The sequence below is a fragment of the Simochromis diagramma genome, unplaced genomic scaffold (assembly GCF_900408965.1).
Source record: "Simochromis diagramma unplaced genomic scaffold, fSimDia1.1 OVJJ01000545.1, whole genome shotgun sequence".
Classification (NCBI taxonomy): domain Eukaryota; kingdom Metazoa; phylum Chordata; class Actinopteri; order Cichliformes; family Cichlidae; genus Simochromis; species Simochromis diagramma.
The window spans coordinates 1,072,600-1,094,943 of record NW_024387371.1 but is presented as its reverse complement, the minus strand read 5'-3'; the positions used below and the strand labels follow the sequence as shown (position 1 = coordinate 1,094,943).

General features: G+C 40.2%; 1 protein-coding gene across 1 annotated transcript; it reads left to right on the top strand.

Moving 5' to 3' along the window:
• The first annotated feature begins 5,313 nt into the window (after positions 1-5,313).
• On the top strand, positions 5,314-22,024 carry LOC120719204 (EMILIN-3). The gene is made up of 6 exons (XM_040008239.1): positions 5,314-6,057; positions 16,530-16,652; positions 17,580-17,860; positions 18,053-18,399; positions 18,538-18,888; positions 19,559-22,024. The coding sequence occupies exons 1-6, from the start codon at positions 5,873-5,875 to the stop codon at positions 20,702-20,704; spliced, it is 2,433 nt and encodes an 810-aa protein (XP_039864173.1). The 5' UTR covers positions 5,314-5,872; the 3' UTR covers positions 20,705-22,024.
• Positions 22,025-22,344: the final 320 nt, after the last annotated feature.

The window sequence follows — 22,344 nt, the reverse complement described above, 5'->3', positions numbered from 1 at the left end:
TGCAAAAGATCTGAACAGTTAATAATGTTTCTGTGATATTCTCTGGGCAGATAATTGGAACTGCTGTGGAGATGGCACTAAATAAGTAGCAGCGGTGTTTTCAAGCTAAGAGAAGCATTTGGAAACAAACAGTGGTTGAAGCACTGTTAGCAAAACTGGCTTTACATCACAATGGCTACTATAATTACACTTTTCAAGATTTTCATTTATGCTATCTTATCTTATCTTATCTCACCTTGTAAAGAGCTGTGTGATTTTTATGCCATTGCAAATCTTAAATGTAACACAGACAATAAAATCAGCGTGGCTGGTGGCCTGGTAGTGTCTATAGTACGAACAGTGTTTATAAGAGATACTGGAATTGTCATTCTGTCTTTCTACAATTAAAGTTGACCTTTATATTACTAAAGCATTTTCCCTAAGTGGAAGTATTTGTGGATTTCTTTTAATGTGGTTAGTGTAAAAAGTTATGCAAGACCTGGAAATTAACAGTCTCTATTTGTAGTGTATTAAAAAAAATATTCCTCCTTCAGTGTTACAAACTGAAACCAAGCCTTTGATGAAAAAGCCTACAGATATTAACAGACAGTAATGGTCTTTCCCCATCTCCTGATAAAAGCCTGGGACGTTTCTCAGTCATTTGGTCTTACTGGAACTGCTGTCCCTACAGCATAAGTTGTAACATCACGAAGCAAAGATGCTTCCTCTGCCAAAAGGTCCCACTCTGTTGCAAACTCAAGGGGTCTCTGTGTGCCCCAACTCACCGCCTTTCTGTCTTGTCTGGAAAACTGGAATGAAAGTAAACTCTGGTGCATAGCTCACATGGAAGGAAAACAGCATAAAGAACTGTTCTGGTACTTTGCAGATGAGAGGAAGAGGAAAAAATGACCTGTGATCATCTATGTATACTTTCTGGAATGCCTTTTCATTCCCATACAAACATCTTTAGGAGTTTTTCCTGGTTCTGTTGTGGGAAAAGGACCTTTTTCCATCACAGAAAGGCACTTTCACTCCTGTGAAAACGCTGTTTTATTTGAGGGATCAATAGAAAACAGATTTTGTGCGTAAATATTCTCATCAGTGGTCAATAGAACTTGGACTACAAGCAGAATCCAGAAAGCTTTCAGTACCAAAGTCTTTGTTCCTTGCATGAATATCTATTTAGATTACATTTTGCTAAATTAAGACTGGTACAATCTTTGTGGCATCACTTTTTTCTTGCGGAGCCTTCTTCAAAGCCATGAGAAGAGCATGAACAAAGGTTATTTCTGTGTTAGCAAAATACTCTCACCAAAAGAGTCCTTCACAATATGTCCAATCACCCTGATAATAAGAGGCTTATTAGCAAAATGGAAAATGTACTTCAAGGCCCTTTTTTGTGGTAGTGAAATCAGATTATTTATTGTAGGCACCATCTTACCATACCAAAGACAACACAGAATACTTCCTTTTTCTTTAGCTAGAAAGCACCAGTAGAGTGTCTGTAGAGTGTTTACAGCAGGTCATTTATCACCATCCATCATGAACTCTTGTAGATGGAGGCCTGATTTTATTGCCGGTGTCACATGTTAAAAAGCACGTTTTACAGTGCAAGCAATGGAGAGTCATATCACCACAGGGAATCAACACACCAAGTGTCCAAACAATGAATACATTTCATGAGGAAGAAGTTTTGGGTAACTTTACACAAAATACACTTAGAGACCTTACTGCTGAATTTGCTGGCATTTGTTGGACACTTGGGTGCGGTTTTGAGTATACATGTCCAGTCTTGCAACTCTCAAAGCTCGGGACATAATATAGGGACATAAACAACAGCTATTTTCCTGATTCCTCTGGTTACTTTTTGAAGACTGGGTTGCATCCCAGGTCACTACTGTAAGAAGCGATCGAGTGTCCTCATTGCTAAGTAGCTGATGTCACTGACCTGGAATCCATCCCATTTCTGTACTTCTTCCTCAGTGTGCCTGTGCCCCTGTGTCTATATCTAATAAAAGTGTCTGTAAAAGCCCTAGAGAAGACTGATAGCAAATGATGGGGTTGGTTCACGGAGGGGTTAGGGAAATCAAACTAACGGAGTGGTGTCCTGTTTCACTGCAGTGGATTCATTTTGTATCTCACCTCTGCAGGAGGGTGCACAGAGACACTACGAACTGGAGGCTCCTTTCACAGCTTGTTCCCTAAGGGAAAAAACTGAAAACGGGCTGTATGTCACTTGGAAAAAAATCCAGAGTTGAAACCAAATAAAAATGAGGAAACTGCCCCTACAGTATAGTGCAGTGTAAATGTCACTGACTTATATTGCATTAGCCAAATGCTCAGGAGGCCGTGGACTTTTGAAAAGCTGTATGAACTTCCTCTCAGATTTCCACTCAGGGTATGGAGTCAGTCATTCAGCGCAAGATAAGAATACTTATCTAAAACCACTCACAGATGCAACACAGAAATACTGTATCTGCTATTAGCTAGAAAAAAATACATAAAAAAATAAATAAATTGAAGGAAACAAATTGAGTAAATCCTGACTCATAAGACTTACAGTGAACAGAAACTGTTTTGGCTGAGTAATGCATCATTCAAGCATAGAATTTTATGTTTGGCTCTTACACAGTACACTGCAATTATGTCATTATTAGTACTCTTTATTCTTTCTTTGGCTTTTTTTCTTTGGCATCTATTGCCCGGGTGTTTGTTCACCACAGTAAGAATTATTATTTTTTGTTCTAAATGATCATAAACTATCAAACTAGCATAAGTCAGTATCCCAGATATTTCTCATTTTACCCTGACATCTGGACAGTATGCTGGGACACATCTGTTTAAAATTGTGCCAGTCATTTCAGTGAAAAATGGTATTTCACTGCAGCGATTTCTGCCAGAATGGACAAAGATTTAAAATAGTTTCCTTCTCACTGTCTCACTGCCAGTGTGAGGTGACAGTTTCTGGAGCAATAGGGTTCATCTTCAGCAGGAAGCAAAATGCTTCATCTTCACAAACTATAGACATGTGAGTCTGTGCAGCATAGGCCAACAAAAGTGCAACAGGATACGCTAAATGCAGGGCAAATTATGGAATAAGATCAAAAGCCATAAAGAACCATAACTCCAAAATGCATTTCAAAGGTTTTGTTTACCCACTTGGATCTGTTTAGCCTACATTGCTCAATAGATCCACCACCTGCTTGAGTGTTTGAGGGGCTCTCCCTCTTGTCAATATTTCTATACATATCACCAAGCTGTGTGTTTTTCTTTCTTATTGACTTGTAAATGAAGACTAAATAGAGTAGCCTAAGTGGTGCAAAGTCCACACACAGGTTAGAAAGGCTCTGCAAACCAACCATCCAAACAAAGAGGTCAATTCAAACAGCAGCTTCTTCCTCCAAGTCTGTCTTCTAAACTTTAAAAATGAGCCGCACGTGCATATAAGTTGGCTGCCAATCCCTTCGTCATCCTCTTATAAATAACTTTAACTAATTAATAACTAATTAAGAAAACCTGAAAACTGGGATGGAGCCAAGATATACTGGCAGCATGTCCATGCCAGAGTTTATACCCCCGCCAAAAATAGCTGTGACCAATAAAGCAAGGTATGAAAGTCACCAAGTCCCTCTACCAGCTACTGAGAATGCTCTGTGCATCTCTCTAGTGTATTATGCTAATCCTCTGTGACCCTTCTGGAACATAAAGACACCGTTATATCCCAGGATTACTGCCTATTTCTGGCAAACTTCTCCTTAAGTTAGATCCATCTTGGATTCCGTCACTGCAACAGCTGAGTGCTGTGTAATGTTTGGTCCTTCAGGATTTATATAAACTGGATACTAACTCTAAAAATGACAACATTCTGGTTTTAGTGTCTTCTTACAATGTGTCTGAGACTACTCGGTAGTTCCGAAAAACTTGGGATGCTGTGTAAAATGGAAATAAAAACGGAATGTAATGATTTGCAAATTTCATAAATCCACATTTTATTCACAACGGAACATAGCAAATGTGTCAAATGTTTAAACTGAGCAACTGTACCATTTTGGAAAAATACTGGCACTTTTTCAATGTGATGGCAGCAACACATCTCAAAGAAGTTGGAACAGACCATGTTTGCTTCTATATAGTATAGTATGTTCTTTAAGAGTCTGTAAAAGTCTGGGAATTGAGGAGACCAGTTGTTTGACTTTTCGGAATATTGTCCCATTCTTGTCGGATCCAGGATTCTAGCTGCTCAACAGTGCTGGATCTTCCTTCTCATATTTTAATTTCATGATGTAGCAAATGTTTTCAATTGGTGAAAGATCTAGACAGCAGGAAGATCATTCAATGCCCGGACTCTGCTTCTAAGAAGCCATGCTGTAGTAATAGATGCAGTATGTGATTTTGCATTGTTTTGTGGCTCTTTCAAGCATTCCATGAAAAAGATGTCTGCATGGGAGCATGTGTTGCTCCTGAACCTTTCAGCATTGATGGTGCCTTTCCATATGTGTAAGCCACTAATTCTATAGGGAGCCATGCTGCTTACCTGCTTTTAGTTTACCTAAATAGTTGTAAAAATGTTGCAAAATGTGTTTTTCTTTTTAGTACCAATTTTCAAGCCTTTTTTCTACATTCTGCTGCCATCAAAAAGCTCAAAAGTGCTTATTTTTTATTGAATTAAGTCTAACACTCCTGTTACTAAAGGTTTATGTAATGTAAATCTTTACAACTCACAAAAAAATGATAGAGGACAATCACTCTCACTTATCATAGAAACTGAACTGATTCGATTAAATCACAGGAAATACTCTTTAGAGACGCAGGCATTTATGCATGAATTCAAGAACCACATGGATGTGCAGTAAGACATAAGTGGGGGGCTGGGACGTGACTCTCAACTGAAGCTGTGGCTGGGATATTTAATGACTGACCGCAGTGAAGCAAGGAGGAGGTCCATTGTGTCCAGATCTACAGCGTCTTAGCTGGCTGCAGCCATAGCCACGCACATGGCACTGCATACTGGGGCTATGCTTTGATGTACAGCCGCTCCCAGAGCAGATGGAGAAAGAAAAGAACTGGGTAAAGAAATAAAATCTTTCAAGGACTGAATACACAACAACTAAAAATGCTTGATGGGGGGTGGGTGAAAAAAGTTCAAACAGAATAGGACAGCGGCTTTTTTTTGTTGCTTATTGGAGTCTGCTTTGAAGTGAAGTATCTTCATGTACAACTTTGTATTTTTGTGATGGTGCGATAGAGAGAGAAAGAAGAGCAGGACATCAATTGATATCAGTCAGTCCCCCTTTTTGTGCGAGCCACCGGGCTGGAGCTGGGGTGGGATATGCAAATACAGGCTGTCTGCCTGCCCCTTCAGAGGCAGCAAGAGCAGCACATTGCTGCTTGCACACACACCCTCACTCGTGCAGAGAGCAGATTACTTAGAGGGTCGAGCCTCGGCAGCAGGTTTCCTACACAGTATTTGTGTATATGGAGCTGAAACTTTCCAACAGACAGACTGACACTATCTTCCCTCTTTTCTTTGCTCTCTCTTGCGCTCATCTTTCTTCTTTCGCCTCCTCCAGCACACCTTTGTGTTGTTTTCCTTCCCCTCTCCCTTCCCACTCCCTCTTCAGTATCATCAGTTTTCCCCCTGCTCCGTCTTGCGTGCTCAGAATTTTGTTAGTGAGCAACCTGAAGATGTACAGGACAAGATGCTGCTGATGCTAGAGCTGTTTGGACTGCACGCCTCCTCCAGGGCCCACTGAAGAAAACAAGACTTTCCATGTGCCAAGGAGCAACACAACACCCAGAGGAGCTTGAGACTACCACTTCTGAACCCCTCTCCTCTTGACAGTTGAATTTTTGAGACTCTGGATTAGCCTTGGAAAAGACTTAGAAAAACAAAATGCGGACCAAGTTGTGCCAGCTAATAGCACAGGTCTTTTTCCTGGGAGTGTTCCTCTCTGTTGTTCACAGTAAAGGGACTTTCTATGGAGGCCATGTCAACCCTTTCTATGGAAACAGATACAACCTCTACAAGGCTGGACTCAACCCTCACCACTCACCAAACAAGCCCATGACCCGTCACAAGTAAGTTCTCCACCTTGGACACATAACAGGAACAGATGCATGTTTTATTTGTGTTTCCAAGGTGCAGGGTATTGAATTCTAAAATCATTCCAAGTAGCTGGAGTTCAAGCAGGACCCACCTAATACTGTATTTCCCTCGAGAAACCCATGTCACCAGTGAGTTGCAGAAATATGTTTTTAGTTATGGAATCAGCTTGGTAACAGATCCCTGAATTGACGCTCTGTTTCTGTCTTACTCAAAATCAGCCTCTTTTCTGTGGTTCACACCTAAAACCATCTGTGGCTGGGGATAAACACTATAGTGCAACAACGAAGCAACAGTGAAAACAAAGCCATCATGACGGTCATTATGGTGCAGCGAGGGGGTGCAGAGTTGATGACAAGGGTATTGATTCCTCACAGTCACTCTATGTGTGTGTGGTAAAGGGGTGGGGGGGTGGGGGGCAAGGGGGCTCAATTAGGGGCAAGATTTATGGTACAGCTGGGCACACACTGTCAGGAGGGAGTGGCACAACTGGCTTCCAGTCGCTAGACACTGATTTCAAATGAACTTACCCTGAGTTAAGTAGAAAAATATTTAACTTTTCCAGATTTAACACAAAGGTGAGGGGTGTTCATCTGCTTTTAATTACTGCATGACAGATACATATTGTAAAGATGACACACACACACACACACACACACACACACACACACAGAAGAGTGTAAGTTATGAACGCTATTGAATGAAGTTCTGAGATGAAACAAACTTGTGGATATATTTTGCCTGATGCCTGATGTTTGGCCTGCAGGGCTCTTTTGGTTTTTCCTCCCTCTTCCTCCTCCCCTTCTCTTTTGCTTGGCTTCCCACAAGAGCATTTATGCTTTTGGACAGCTCCCCAGCTACCTGCTGCTTCACTCAAACTGCCACAGAAGACTGCTGATTGCCCAGCCCCACTTAGTCTGCCATGTATGCTCACCTCCACCCAACAGACTGTTCAGCATCCCTCAACCTGAATGCAGTGTCTATATTGAGTCTACACCTTTAACTTTCTCACTTAACTCTAAAACTGAATATATTCCTTTCATCCCCTTACTTTTTGCTCACTATTCAGTTAATCTGAATATTGGATTTTCCCCAGCTATTATAAGATTACCACTTTTTAAAAAAAAAAAAACTGACCTAATTGACTAACTAAAATAACTTCTTACTTAACACAACTCTTGCAGAAATACATTTATACAATCAGACTCTTGCCCCCCATATAGTTTGTACAATTTTATATGGTAAGAACTGGACTTTATCTGTATAAATTGTTTCTAATGGACATTCATCTTGTGTTTTCGGAGGTATTTATTCACCAACATTCATATGCCCTAAAATCCTGAACATAAGTATGCGATTTCAGAGAATTGGCAACACAAATCTATAAATATGACAGTTTTGGAGTCACAGGGAGCTGAAGCTTAAATTGCCAAACTCGAATTGGCTCACTAAACAGTAAGCCAATGCAGTTTTTATAATGATTTAAGTGTTCTTATCTACAGCATGGTAGCTATATACCTGTATACCTTCCTTTACTTTTTGACAGCATTGCCAAAGAGGTTTATTTCTTTTTATACAGGCCGTCGTGCCAGATTTCCATCTTACACAACAAGATAAGTTGATTAGCCAGATGTAATAGACTTTCCAGTCAAAACAAATTGATCAATAATGAAATACAGTCAGGAACTGCTTGTCGCTGGTAACTGGTAGTATCGCTCCATTTGTTTCTGAGAGTCCAACTATAGTTTTATATAGGAGCTGCAGGCACATCTTAACACAGTAGCCTCAGGGGATGTGTTGCTGTCAGACCACCACTACAGACATATGAGCTCAGTTGTTGTCAGCCTGACTGGTCAATGGAAATAGACACTTTAAAATAACACGTTATGGTGTGTGTGTGTGTGTGTGTGTGTGTGTGTGTGTGTGTGTGTGTGTGTGTGTGTGTGTGTGTGTGTGTGTGAGTGTGTGAGTGAGTGAGTGTGTTTATGAATGCCTATTTTAGTGTAACTAAAGGACTTCACCGGAGCGCATTTACAGCATGTAAAGTCTAACTCCTCTTTCTAACTTGACTACACTCACATGGACAAAACCTTACTGGATTTTTAGTACGAGACTTAAAAAATTCTCAGCTGTTGGAACACCCCAGACTTTTTGTCTTCATGTTGAATTATTGTCTGTATTTTGGCAGCAAAGTGAGTGATTTGATTTCACAGTCATTCCTTCATTCAGTGCAACCACTTGCTTCTGTAAGAAAAATATATGGCCCCCCAGTGGGTGACTGTGACATCTTAGACATTTACAGTACTGTACCTGTCACAGCTCTATTGCAAAGAAGCTAATTTTCTTCCAAAGGTTAAACTGTGGCTCAGGAAGGTCAGATTTTGTGATTTATGTTTTTAACAAAAGGTCTGGGAAAGAGGAAAAAATGAGTGAAAGAAATCGCTTTTTGAGTATTTTGGAAGTTCTTTTAGGATTAGCAAAACAATGACTATTTTTCACACATCACCACTGAACAGGTGCCAAGAGTCATACATAGTCATCACTGGGAAATGGGTATTGGATAAATCAAACAGCATCCTGGGAGATGCCACATGTCTTTACCAATCAGATTACAGACATATCTGAGGGCTTTTTCTTTGATGTATGGGACAGAGATCAAGGGGGAAAGGTCAGTAAGTTAGCAGAGGTTAAAGGTTAGAGGTTGCTGTTGTACGTTTATCTTGAATGTCCAGTGGAGAGCAAGAATGGAGCCGGTCTCCTGCTAAGGGTCAAAAAAGACCATGCAGCAAACTCCCAAGCTACCTGACACTTTTCTTTTAAAATCCATCTGCCAAAGTACTCAGGTTTATGTAAGAACAGTGAAAAAGATTAGTTGCTTTTTATAAAATATTGAAGGTATTTAATGAGGTTGGATTATGATTCAGTTTATAGTTAATTGGATAGGGTGTTGATTCTGGTGCGAATTTCCAAATAATTATCCCAAGCAAAGTGTAACTGACAACTTACATCATTAAAGTAAAGCATCTACATTTCAGTGCTTTGTTATTTTTATGCAAAAGTCTTCCAATGAGCCACAGCTGGCATGTACAGGTGTGCTTTAACTTTTTAAGACTAAAAGACATTTACAACAAAAAGTAAAGTTATTGTTCACTTTTGTTTATAGTCAGCCGATTTAGGCATAAAAACATCCTGGTTTATGAAAAGATTAGCATTTTGGTAAGAATGTAGTCTGGTTTTTTGGGGGTTTTTTTTTTTGCATTTTATAATTTACAGAAATTTGCAGGAAAAATAGGGCAGAAGGGGAATCAATAAATGGATAGAGTTATACTTGCCGTGTCTCTTGTTTTCAGTCTTTATGCTAAGTCTGGCTGATAGCCTGTGACTCTTACCTTCATACTTGGCTAATACACAGATCAAAAGATCTTCTCATAAAAGCCTCTGAATAAAAAGAGAATAGTTCTATTTTTATTTGCCCGTGAAGAGATTTGTGTTGCAGGTTACATATGACTGATATTCTGGTCTCTTCAGTGTATCCGGCCTATGTGTACAGCTAAATAAAGTATCACACTTACACTATTTCACTCTTATTGCATACACAATAACCCCTTTTCTTTGTAAATCTAATAATTCTGTTTGAAACCGTTCTTTTCAGAAGCACAGAGAGCTTATTCAAAGTAGATTATGTACTTTGGAAAATGCCTGAGGATAAGTAAAGTTATTTTTTCAGTACATCTACATGTACACAAGCTTATGTTGTTGCTTTTAACAGCTTAATTTCCAAAATGTAAGCACGTGTAGTCACTTGAGTTTAAGCTATGATGACTAGAGCTGGCTTGGAGCTGACCCTGTCTCCGAATGACAAAGTGATCCCTTTGGTCTTAAAGCTGGGAGTAGCATGCCTTTACCTCTAATCATTAGGCATAAGCACAGTTTTAATAATCCCTGGACCATGGGAATTTCAAGACCTGCCAGTTGGCTGGAAATAGGCTTCATTAAAAGCATATATCAAAAGAGATGGGCCTTGGAGTTAGACCAATGGTCCTATTAAAGATCATATTTTTTTCTTTATCCATTCCACTCTTCATAAATCTGTCGGACCCAAAAGCAATGGACTCGGGTCAAGCAGTCAGGAGTTCCTACAGGTGAGAGTGTGGTTAGTAATGAGTGAGGTAAGCCCTTTAGTGCCACATGTCAAAACAACTGAGGCAGTATAGGGAAAAGTAAAGAGCCTGACATGATGAGGCAAGGCGGAGGAACTTTATGATATATAGAATGAGGGAGAGGGGAAATGTACAACACAGCAAGAGAAACACTGATATGACTAATTAAACATAACCTGAAGTTATAGGAAAATTTATAGGAAAGGGTGAATGAGAGGTGATTTGTTCAGGCCCATCAAACTGTGGAGGTGTAGACACAACAATACTTTCCAAACACATTCCACATGTGAATTTGAGATGGGAATTCTGCTTTTCTCTTGGGAGGCTATGAAAGGATTTTTAAGCTGAAACGCTATACTTCAAACATTTACAGTGGGACCAGACCAGCAGTCACAAATGCCATACTCCAGTGACACAAAAACAGACAATACTCAGAGTAAGGAGGAGGGAGAGAGACAAGAGAGACAAAGGAAAGTGCAGTTTTCCTGTCGTGGTGAATGGAGATGAAGACTTTTCATACTGATTGAAAAGGAAGAGTGCAAGGTCAGATTAGGTCTGGAGACACATAACATAGTTTACACAAATTCAGTTTGTGTATTCAGTGGGGATTGGGTGGTTCAGTGAATGTGTGGATCAACTGGAGACTTTCAGTTTTGGGTGTTTCCCTGCCTTCTTTTTGTTTTCTTTTGAAAAACATCAATTGTTAGTTTCATATAACACACAAAAAAAATATTTAGCGTTAAGTAAGTGAAGTTAAATGACTATTACCAAAATAAAGAAGATTAACATTTTCATTCATCCAAAAAGTGATTACTGTGTCATTGATATCCATTTATTGCGCCTTACCAACAAAGTAAAAACATACCCTGAGAATTTTCAAAAACTGAAAGTGAAACTTAGTATATCTCCTTTGGGAGCCTTGAGCTCAGGCCTTCTTGCATAAGTCTCGACAGGCTTTGCACATCTGGAATTGGGCAGGTTCTTCCCCTTTTCCTATGAAATTCTTTCAAACACATGTAAACAAGCTAGCTACATGTTTCTCCAGAAATGTTGTTGAGGGTTTGATTTTTTTTTTTTGTTCTGAGGAATTTAAGGACAATCATAGACATCCAGAACCCACCCTTTCATTATCATGTTGAACGCATGTCTCAGTCTCATGTTGTGTGCTGTAGACATTGCCTCAACTTGAACCAGTCACCCTGTCACTGCTGCTGCGAAACAGCCTCAGAGCATGATGATACCACTACCATGCTTCACTGTGGCATGCTTGATAATGGGCAGGGTCTGGAGCTCACCGGGCTCTAAGTTCTGGCTAAATATTTCCGTTTTTGTCATCTCATGTCTGGGAATCTTCCTTTTTCCAGAGTTTTTATGAGTAATTCAGTCTAAATTGATGGGAGAAGGTGCAGAATTATCACATTTACAAAATAAAATAGGAAAATGCACTAGTGTGTAGTCAATCGTTTCTTACATACAGTAGACCTCTTGTCTTTTTAGAGATTGTGCATTTAGAGGCATGACTTCCCTGTGCCAATGCGTCAGCCTCACCAACTCATCACTGCAATAAATAGTACCGGTCAATAGGTTATTTACTAGAATACATTTATTAACCCTATAACCTGAGTTTTGAGACCTCTGCTTCATCTGTGTGATTTTTTTCACAACAAGTGTTTGAGCAATAAATTGCACAAAATACTGGATGTAGCAAAATTATACAAATTTAAAAACAAATTAATTATTAATGACTTTTTTTCAATTTGTCATAACTTTCAATAAACTCACCAGTTTAAAAAAAAAAAAATTAACTTTCTGGCAATTATTTAATGTTTCAGGCTTTACAGTGTTAGAGCCACCATGGTGTCTAACTGCAGCTTCACCTCTATATATTATGATCAGGTGTGTTGCATGTTTGGAAGTGCTATTTGCTTTTAACTATAAGCTTTAAATAAATTCGACTTGACCTAGGTGACTTGTACTGTGTGGTACTTTATGGGCAGCCAACCCTTCTCATCTGTCCCCCACAAGCTCTAAAACAAACACACCAGAAAGTATTTATACTTTTTAACAGCAGTGACCTTGTACCACACTGGCTGACAGATGAGGCATGGAAAAAGCTCAGAATAGGCTATCACTCCTCTCTCACCTTTTCACTGTTCTGTCTATAGCTCTCTGATCTCATATCATACACATCAGGACTTCTCATTCTTTTTCCCCAAAGTGTCCAGATTAACAGCCTTCTCACAGCTGGGCATCCTCCCACACACAAAAGCAGCCCAAACAAAGTTCTCACCTACTCTGCAGCTGCTGGAAGTGGCTAGAGTAATAACAAATACTAAAGGCAGCGCTCCTGCTCATATACGACCACTTCCACATCGAGGGTTCATATTTTTGGAATAAAGTTTGTGTAGTCTTCTTTTTGCAGAGTTGAGTGGTCTCTGTGGATGTGAGATATAACCCAAGGTCTTTATTGCTTGATTATGTGTCTATAAAATCTGCACACGTGAGTATGTGTCATTTTCTCTACAGCTGACTGTATTATTGCTTTCAGGCTTTCAAGCTGAAACTTAACATTCGTCTTGTAAAAACAGGTTTTCACACAGCAAAGGCGACCTGCTGCTGACCTGACCGACAGCGCAGCGCAAAGGGACGGGATTTATATCAGCACTCAACTCTGAGTTTCACAAAGCCAGAAACCCCCCTTGTATGGAAGACAATGAGGATTAAATATCACTCATAGACCCAAATGACACTGACAGAAAAATGATAAAAAAATGTGAAGCAGAAACAGAAAACTGTGGACAGGGAACCATTTCCCCCCCCTCATGTACATCTGGATTGCTGCACTTTTCGCCATGGTGTGAAGTCTGTGGGTTACATCTCACAGCTGTGAAAATGGTCACACACTTACTATTCTCTATATCAGGGGTTTTAAACAGAAGGCCTGGGGACCAAACCAGGCCCAGCAAAGAGTGAAATTCAGCCCACTGGACAGCTTGAGATAATGTGAAAGAGTGCATAGATTTCAAACTTTTAACTGTATTTTCATAAGTTTTACAGTTTTTCCTGCTGATAAAGACTAACCGACCCATTCATTCTACTCCAAAGTAATAAAGAGATAAACAAGTTTAATGACAGGAAAGTTCCTTTGTCCCCACTATTAGTGAGTCCACAGTAAATTAACAAAAATATATTATAATTACAGGATAGTAAAATAACCTTTTCTGCAATTTTACATATTTATCATGTAGTTTCACTGGTCGGGACGACTAAAGATCAAAATATGCTGTATGTGGCCCACAATGTAAAATGAGTTTGACATCTATCTATCAGCAACTATCAGCTATCAGCTTTTAAGAGCTACACAGAGACAAGTCTTTAAGCTCCTTGAAGATGTAAGATGAGAAAACTAAAGGCATTAAATTGGATTTATATCACATAATAATACTGAAGCCATTCACTATAGTGCTGAAATATTCAGGTTGACAGTATCTATAGCTTTTCTATATTGCAGAAATCGCTATCAAAATCTTCATGTGACTTTGGCAAACACATTTGTACAAGATCTAACTGCTTACGTCTCTCTTTTTAAACAAAAAAAAAAAAAAGTCATTTACTTTGGTGCCAAAAACTGTATTGTCTGCAATAGATCTCACTGCGAACAGCAGATGACAGCACAGGGAGTGATCAGTTTTAAAGTCCCTCTGGCCTGGTAAAGAAAAGAGCCTGCAGGTGGGGAGGGAGAAGAAAAACAGCATGAAAGCAAATTATTAAGAACAACAGAAATGTTACAGGAGTCCAGCTTTTGAGAAAAAAAAAAAAACTAGCCAGAAAAGATGATGCAGCATCATTTGTGTTTTCAAATTAAGCTTGCATTTCTTATTTCAATGACCTAATACATTATTCCAGCCAGTTCCCCTTTTTGTTATGCTAAGAAAATCATTTGCACCAAGTAGTAAACTGCATGCGGGAGTTAAAAGTACTTAAAGAACTCCCATCATACCACATCAGTTAAGGTCGTAACTGCCACTTCCTTAACAACCCATGACCTGGCAGCAGGTTGTCAGGCTGGTATGAAAGGAGCTCTGTCATTCTAACTTTTGCCCTCTACCTTCTACTGCTATTAACATATGTCAACACAGGGATAGTGGTGACACACACATACACACACATGCTGAAAACACTGTCAACACATTTGCAGAAGGACACAGCGGCGCAGTGGTTTCTCACACATTCTAACAGCCTCCCCTCTCTGTTAGCCCTCTGAACCTGTTAACTTGGCATGTAGACCCGCCTCGGCCCCCGTGTCCCTCCCTGCTGCTCCGAACACTTCTATTAGTCCTGAAACAGCTGTGGAGCAATGCTAAGTGCCGCATGTGTTGCTAAATGCTCCCCTCTGAATGTAAGAAATGCTTCACATGTGAGCCTAAAGAGAGCAGATCATCATTTCCTGTGTTGCACAGAGGCCAGGGGAACATTTAGCAGTTGCTATAGCTGCACTGGCTATGAAGAGTGAGAGCGAGTGGGACAGGGAAAGTTCAGTGTGATGCAACAACTGCTCAAAGTTGTTACAGTGAAGTTAGTGCACATCTGAGCACTTCCAGGATTGAAAACAGTCTCCGTGAATGTTTTTGGTGCTCAACTACCCTACGTAACTAAAAGAAGCAAAACAAGCTAAAAGGACTTTCAGTTTTCTTAGTATACTTACATAAAGTACACTATGTAGGCTGTACAGTATACTTATTTGCATGGTTTTCGTGCAGGACTGGACTAGTATTGTATGAAATTGAACATGACACAGTGCATTTGCATATATTTGCAACTTGTAAAGCACGTGAAAAACACGTAAATCTAATTTTAACAATGAAGTTTGGAATTCATTGCACACAAACATCAAACAACACCACAACACACTCTGGTACAGTCTTTGATGCTGACTGCATATCTTCCTCCTGCTGGGTAAAAATTCATGGGTGGTCTCTCCTCGTCCACTACGTTCCCAAATTACATACACCACATGTATTTAAAATAGTTTTTGAATAAAGGAGCTTGTGTTGAAATGTTTGAGCACTTGCTTCCACCAGTGGGAAATTCCTGTAGTTTCAATAAGACTTCCACTTGTGTGGAAGTCCATTGGAAAGTGACTCTTCAACTTCCTTATCCACATCAGTAAATATTTTCTGGATGACTTTAAGGCCTCACTTGCTATTTTCGTCTTAATGAATATAAAAGATGCCGTTTTTGTAAACTGAAGTTCATTTAGCAATTGCACTTCACTGACTGATGAGTGTGCAGCATCCCTCAGCTTTTCAGTCAGAGCTGCTCTTCACCCTTATCATCCTGTTCCAATACAACAACTTGGCAACAACAACAAAGCTCACTTTAAGCCTTTGCAGCGGAACTTCACTAACCAAGGGGTGTTGCCAAAGTGGCTACCTCATATATACATTTATATACAATCTATGATTCCACACACAACTGAAACACAACTCACTGCCTGGGTATTTGTAGTATACTGCATGCAGCTATACCTGAAAGTAATTGGGAATACAAGTAACTAAAAAATCCATTTAAAATGTCAAAATTAAAAATAAAAAAAATTGAAAAAGAGCGAAGGAATCCCTACTCAGTCCATCTGCAGCTGTAGCTCCTCAATGAAAAGCTCTCTTTGATCTTTTGTTAACATCTATCAGCTAGATCAAAAGCAAACTTTTCTTGGTTTTTTTTTTATTAAAGTGCCAATAAAAAGAGAAAAACACAACAACACGGGCTTATTCATAATCCAAACGAAGAATGAGCTGTAAAAGATAAAACACAACAAAGCAAAGATTAAAACACTGAGTCAATAGTATCTTACAGAAGGTTTTATGATGCATCTTCATCACTTTCAACACTTTTGATGGAAGAAATAGCTTTCTGTTAAATTTTGCCTGTTACACTCCAACAGTTTTAATTATACACAATAAAACAGACTCCTCTTGACCTCAATACACTGAGAGTTTGCAGTTACAGCTTTACTTTTTCTGGCATGTTTTGTATCTTAAAGTGGCTAAAGTTTTAGCCGTTTAAGTCTACTGTATACTGCCCTGTTGAATTAACAGAGCTGCTGCTGAACCACATTTGTAAATTCACTGTTAGTTATAGTACTTGTCTCTGCAGTGGTTGCTGTTCTACGAAATCTAAATAGGTTTTACTTTAACACACGTCAGTGTGATGGACACAGAGCAAAACAGGGGCTGTTGGCATCTTATTGGTGCTAGCATTGTAACATCCCTCTGCTCTCCCCACAGAAACCACTGCGCCTATGTGGTTCAGAGAAACATCACATGCATCATGCAGGATGGAGTGGCAACCTACGTGAAGGCTGAGTATACCACCAAGTGTATCTGGGGTCAGAAATGTCCTGTTGTGATGTGAGTCAATCAAACGAAGTAATACAATGCTGCAGATGTTTTACAGTTCAGTCTGCGTCTTAGGAGTTTGGTAGTGATGCTTAAATATGTCGTTCTTTCTTTATATTTGGCAAACTGCAGCACAATGTAGAACATACTCTACGTCAATACTGCCCTCTAGTGTTATATATTACCCTTATTAATGCACATCTGCCATACTGCTGATAACTTTTTATTTATTTTGCTAAATAAAATAAAATGCAGGGACGTCTGTGTTACCAATTCTGTCTCTGTGCATCGAAATGATTAAGATCTGTTTTTTATTTATTAAGAATTCTGGAAAGCTGTTGTTCTGCTTTCTTATTATTTGTTGAAAACATGAGAAAGTAAGGCATGAGAAAAAAACATCTTAACTTGCCTTTAACTTGTTCTTGGGCAGATGTACCTTTCTGCTATCTGCTCTCAAAGTGTTGTCTAGTCAGTTTCTCTTCATACACCATTCGAAAGACTTCACACAATGGGAACAAGAGTGGATTGTGTGTGTGTGTGTGTGTGTGTGTGTGTGTGTGTGTGTGTGTGTGTGTGTGTGTGTGTGTGTGTGTGTGTGTGTGTGTGTGTGTGTGTAAAGAGAGACTTTGATTCACAATGGATAGAAAATTCAGCTTAAACTAAATAACAATGAAGTTGGGTGCTAACCCAGGTCCAATCCCCTGATGCCATCATTTACACCACGATTATCTTAATCTCTTAATCTTCCTCTAATCCCTGTCTAATCTCATAGTGAACAACCAAATCCTGTTATTTCTGCTCAGCGCCATTTTCCATCCTGTATTTGTGCTCATGATTGATGAAAACAAAAGTACTTCTAACAGTAAAACCTGATATATTTCACTCATAACATTTGCTTAATCACTTATTGTAAGCACATTTATATCACATTTCCTTTAGGTATAGGACATTCTACAAGCCAAAATACAAGGTTGGTTTTAAAACAGTGACCGAGCTCGAGTGGAAATGTTGTCCCGGCTATTCTGGAGAAAACTGTTACGATGGACCCACGTCGCATCCAGATATTGCAATGCCACCTTTCAAGGGTACAGCTCTTCCCCATCGCCCAAGTGTGAAGGGTTTCCCCCATGGCCCTAGACCTCCTATTGAACATAAGCCTGGAGGAGGCCAGCTGGAGCCAGGAAAACCCTTCCCTGGTATACCCACAGGAAAGACAAATGGTGAGAAGAGGTTCCAACTTGTTTATTGTAAAGTCTTGGAGTATTAAATTAACGACTGTCATTAACTCTGCAATGTTTTTGAATGTTTGCGCATTATTCTGTAATTGAAACCACTTATTTCCCTCATATTTGACATATTTATGAATGTCTCTAAAACGTTCCCTTTTTCTTTGATTTGCCTTCAAAATACAGGGAACAAATATGGCATTTCAGGTGTAACTGGTGAGCGCTTGGACCGCATCGAAGAGGACCTGCGTCGCCTTACCCAGGGTCTAGACACTCTTAATGGGGTGGTGACTGGCCTTGAGGACCGACTACGCACATCACTCCGGGAAGACACCAATAAAATTCTGGTGTCCTTGCTACCGAACACACCTCGTGCGCCCGACTCTGCTGTGGGATTTGGGCTGATCCCAGATGGGACTCATGATGGGTTGGATGGAGCAGGAGGCTTTACTGGATTTGGGGATTTAGCAGGGAGAGTGACAGAAGTTAGGGATGAGCTGCGGGCCAAGACTCATATTCTAGAGGAGATTCAGGTACTGTGCCATAATGCCTGCTGATCAATCATTTGATACATTTTTTTTCATAGTTGAAACAAATAATGCCTCATTTCTTTTTTTTTTTTATTCCTTCAATAAATTTTTGTCTCTGATCTGACTTCTGTTCATCTTTAGGGGATGGTCTTGGGTCATGATGGCCAGCTGAAGAAACTGTTGGAAGGAGCTATAGGCAGGCCCATCCCTGGCCCTGACACCAGATCTCTTCTGGACGAACTCTTAGATATCAAGCTGGCAGATATAAGGGGTGATATCCTGGATGGCTTTGAGCGCCGTCTGACGAGCCTCGAGAAGCACTGTGATCAGAAGATCGGGGAGGTGCAGAGGGAGTGCCACAGGGAGCACATGGATGGCCAGCAACAGATGCAGCAATCTCTGGATGGCAGAGAAACTGGACTCAGGGAGGAGTTGGGTTCTTTGCAAGCTCAGATTCAGGGTCTAACACTCACTGAGAGCTGCTGCGGACAGGTATGACACAAGTGGGGTTGTAATATAACACTATAACAGCAATAAACTGTAATCAGTAATCTGCTTATTAATTGAAATCCCGAATAATTCTGGTGCTTTATCCATACATATGAAATTGAAAAGTTTTTGTTTTCCAAATGTTTAGGCTAAGCTTTATCTCCTGACAGTTGCTGAAACCTTATTGCATTATTGCAAATTTTGACGCTCAAAGAAAAATTTCCCAAAACACCAGTCTGAGGATTAGGGCCACCGAAAAAAATTTGGGGACATCTTTTTTTCTTCTTTTCCAGAATTCTGAAATTAAAGTCAGAATTCTGACTTTAATCTCAGATTCCTGAGAAAAGATTAAAAAAGGAGAAAAATAATAACTAATTATTAAATGCAGAGTGGTGAAAAGAGTGCTTCTCCACTCTATGTTCGAAGCCCCACCTTAGAGATGACTCCATATGTGCTAAAAAGCCAGTGTTTCCCTCTCAGACCTTTGAAACACACTATACTGAAATGTTATTATGGAGATTTGTTGAAAGGTACTAAAAATACCTTGGCTGCTCCAAATCCAGCTCTGAAATCCAGAAAGGGTCACATCACTAAATTGTAATAATTTATGAGTGCAGTTTGTTAGGCCATGACATGGTTTACACAACAACTAATGAATTATTGATTGTTGCAGGTGAGCAGTCTGTCTCATCGTGTGTTGCTGCTGGAGGAGTCGGTTAAAGGTTTGACGGAGTCACAAAGGCAGCTCAAGACCGCATTTAATGACCAAACCATCCACATAGACACTCTGATTGAGACTCGACTGGTGGACATAGAGGGCCGAATAAATGCCACAAGTGGTAGTTTTGACGGGGTTGAAGGGTTTCCTGGTGGTCTGGATGGTTTCAAGACTCTGTTTGAGGACAAGCTGAAGACCCTGGAGGAGAAAGTGTCTGTGGCCGTGGAGGAGCTGAGTAACGCCACAGCCCCGGCTCTTCTGGAGGGGCAGGTGGTCCCTGCACTGGAGACCGAGATTGAGTCGGTGAGGAGGAGAGTTGAAGGAGATCTGGATGGAATTCAAAAACAGTTAAAACACCTGGAGCTCCTCTGTACCACCTCTTGCCCACCCTCGACGCCACCAGCGGGAGGTGTCAGCGGCACTCAAGTAGAGGACGAGTGCAAAGAGATGGAAAAGAAGATGACAAACCGTCTGGACTCTCACTCTAACCAGCTGGATCGCTTAAACAACACCCTTCAGAACCTGCTCTTCCGGATTGCCCAGGAGGAAACAGAAGGGTCTATCCAAGGAGAGATCACACTGCTAAAGGTCAACATCAACTCTGTGAACCGCACTCTGAAGGGCCTAAAGGACTCTCTTAGCTTTATTGCAAGTGAAGTGGGACATGCTAATTCCACATGGGAACAAAGAGAGCACCAACTCGTCAACCAAGTGCAAGGAATCACCAAACTCATGGGCCACCAAGCCTCCCTCCTTGGAGCTGGGGAGAGGCGACTGGTCCAGCTGAAAGGGGAGCTAATCGCATTGAAGAGACAGCTGGCCGGGGAACTACGAGGCTGCCACAGCACAGCAATAGAAGTGCAGAAAGAGGTAAAGGATGTCGATAGCAGGGTGACCCAGGTAGAGGGCCAGTGCAGCAACCTGAGTGAGCTGGCGGATCACCTGGAACGGATCCGGGCGGAGCTTGAGAGACACTCTGACTCCTACCTGTCCCAAGTAAACGGTACCTTGGCAATCCATGCAGAACAGCTAGCTGAGCTGAAAGATGACATCAAAGACTGCAAGGCCAAGGATGCTGCCAACCACAAAGGAGACCAGTAGCATTTCAGCTACAGAATCTATAAAAAAAATTAAGACTTAAGTGTGGTTTTTATTAGCCTTCATTTGCTTCTGTCTCCTGTCTTTTAAACCCACTCTGCACAGATGCAAATTAACCAAACTAGTGAAAGTCTTTTCCCTGTGAGCTTCTCATCCCAGTTCCTCCAGATGTCCTGGGTGTTTAGTTGAGTCATCTGGAAAGAGAAGAGGACAACACAGAATACAAAGACACGCCTACGGTTGTATAGCTGGGCGATATTTTCTCTCAAGGTTTTATTCTAGAGGGCATTTCTCTGATCATGATTGTTTTGTTTAGACATTTTACCTGTTTAACTTATATGAAGTGACTGGATTGTTGTGATATTAAACTGTTTGCATTAGAGAGAAAAAAAACAGCAAAACACAGTGCTGCTATGGGTTTTTGCTGAGAAGCACACTCAACAACCTCTGTGTGGACACTTGCCTTGTTTTTTCTGTTGTTGTTTAAAAAAAAATACTGTATGTCAACTTGGTGCTATTTGCATTTTTGTAAACCTTTGTTTGTTTTACACGTTTAAAAATGCCTTATACAAATATATCTCTGCTTTGTCTGTTGTGTTCATTTGCTGCCACTTGGCTCAAAGTTGCAGAGAAGTTCCATAATTCACCATTAGGGGGCAGTGAGAACACACAACACGGCGTGGTCACAGTAGAGAAAGTCTAAAACAACAAGTACAACTTTATCTGTTGTAGCGTAAGGAACTGTGTACATCATCTAGTTTATCAAGTTAATTTTTCTGTTTAATTATTATAATTAGAAGTTGGGTGGTAAGTACTTCTCGTTAAACCAAATTCTCTAACCCGTCAAATTCTCCACTTTAATTCAGCTTCAGTGAGCTACCTTGACCCCACTGAGTCACACTGTGCTGTGGTTTAGCAGAAACAACATCATCTAGGTCTCTCCCATCAATACCTTGGAAACCTTTTGGCCTTTTTCTTTTTGTTGTTTCTTAACGTGTAGCCATTCCTGTAAAAATAAAGTATGTTATGACAACTTTCACGGTAGAAAGCATTCCTAATGAATTTTTTTAATCTACACCTTCATAAAAATCTGATGTAACACTGGAATAATGATTATTTTTTCACAGCCAGTTCTAGCCCATTACTCTGAAGAGGGCAATAAAAATGTACCTGACAAGATTTTGTCCGTTTCACCCCAATATTCTTTAAAAAGATCTGAAAAACATTGTACTCTTCTACAGTCTGTTTGTGTCCTTCATTAAAAGGGTGTGTAACCAGCAAACAAAAGCTGAAACTGCATTAAACTGTCCACTTCACAGAGCAGTAAACTTCCTCCTTCTAAGAGTTTGTTTGTTTGTTTTTTTAAAAAGTTACCACATAATTAAAACAGCAAAAATAATTTGAATTACAACTAAGTCAATATGCTCGCTGCACTGCAGGTTTTACAGAGTCAGCACATAGTTAAAGACAGTAACATCCCTCCGTGATTAAGTAGCTGCCAGCATGTAATGGGGACCAGAAATATATCATTATTTGCAGTGAAGCATATAGGATTGAAGAATCTGATGCTTGACTAAGCAGAGTAAGCTGTTCAACCCCGCTGACTTAACCAAGCCGATGCATGAAAGTCTGAGCTCATTTGA

Coding starts and splice junctions, on each gene's coding strand:
- LOC120719204 (XM_040008239.1), top strand. CDS start 5,873: ATGCGGACCAAGTTGTGCCAGCTAATAGCACAGGTCTTTTTCCTGGGA. Junction 16,653..17,579: donor CAGAAATGTCCTGTTGTGAT/GTGAGTCAATCA, acceptor CATTTCCTTTAG/GTATAGGACATTCTACAAGC. Junction 18,400..18,537: donor ATATTCTAGAGGAGATTCAG/GTACTGTGCCAT, acceptor GTTCATCTTTAG/GGGATGGTCTTGGGTCATGA.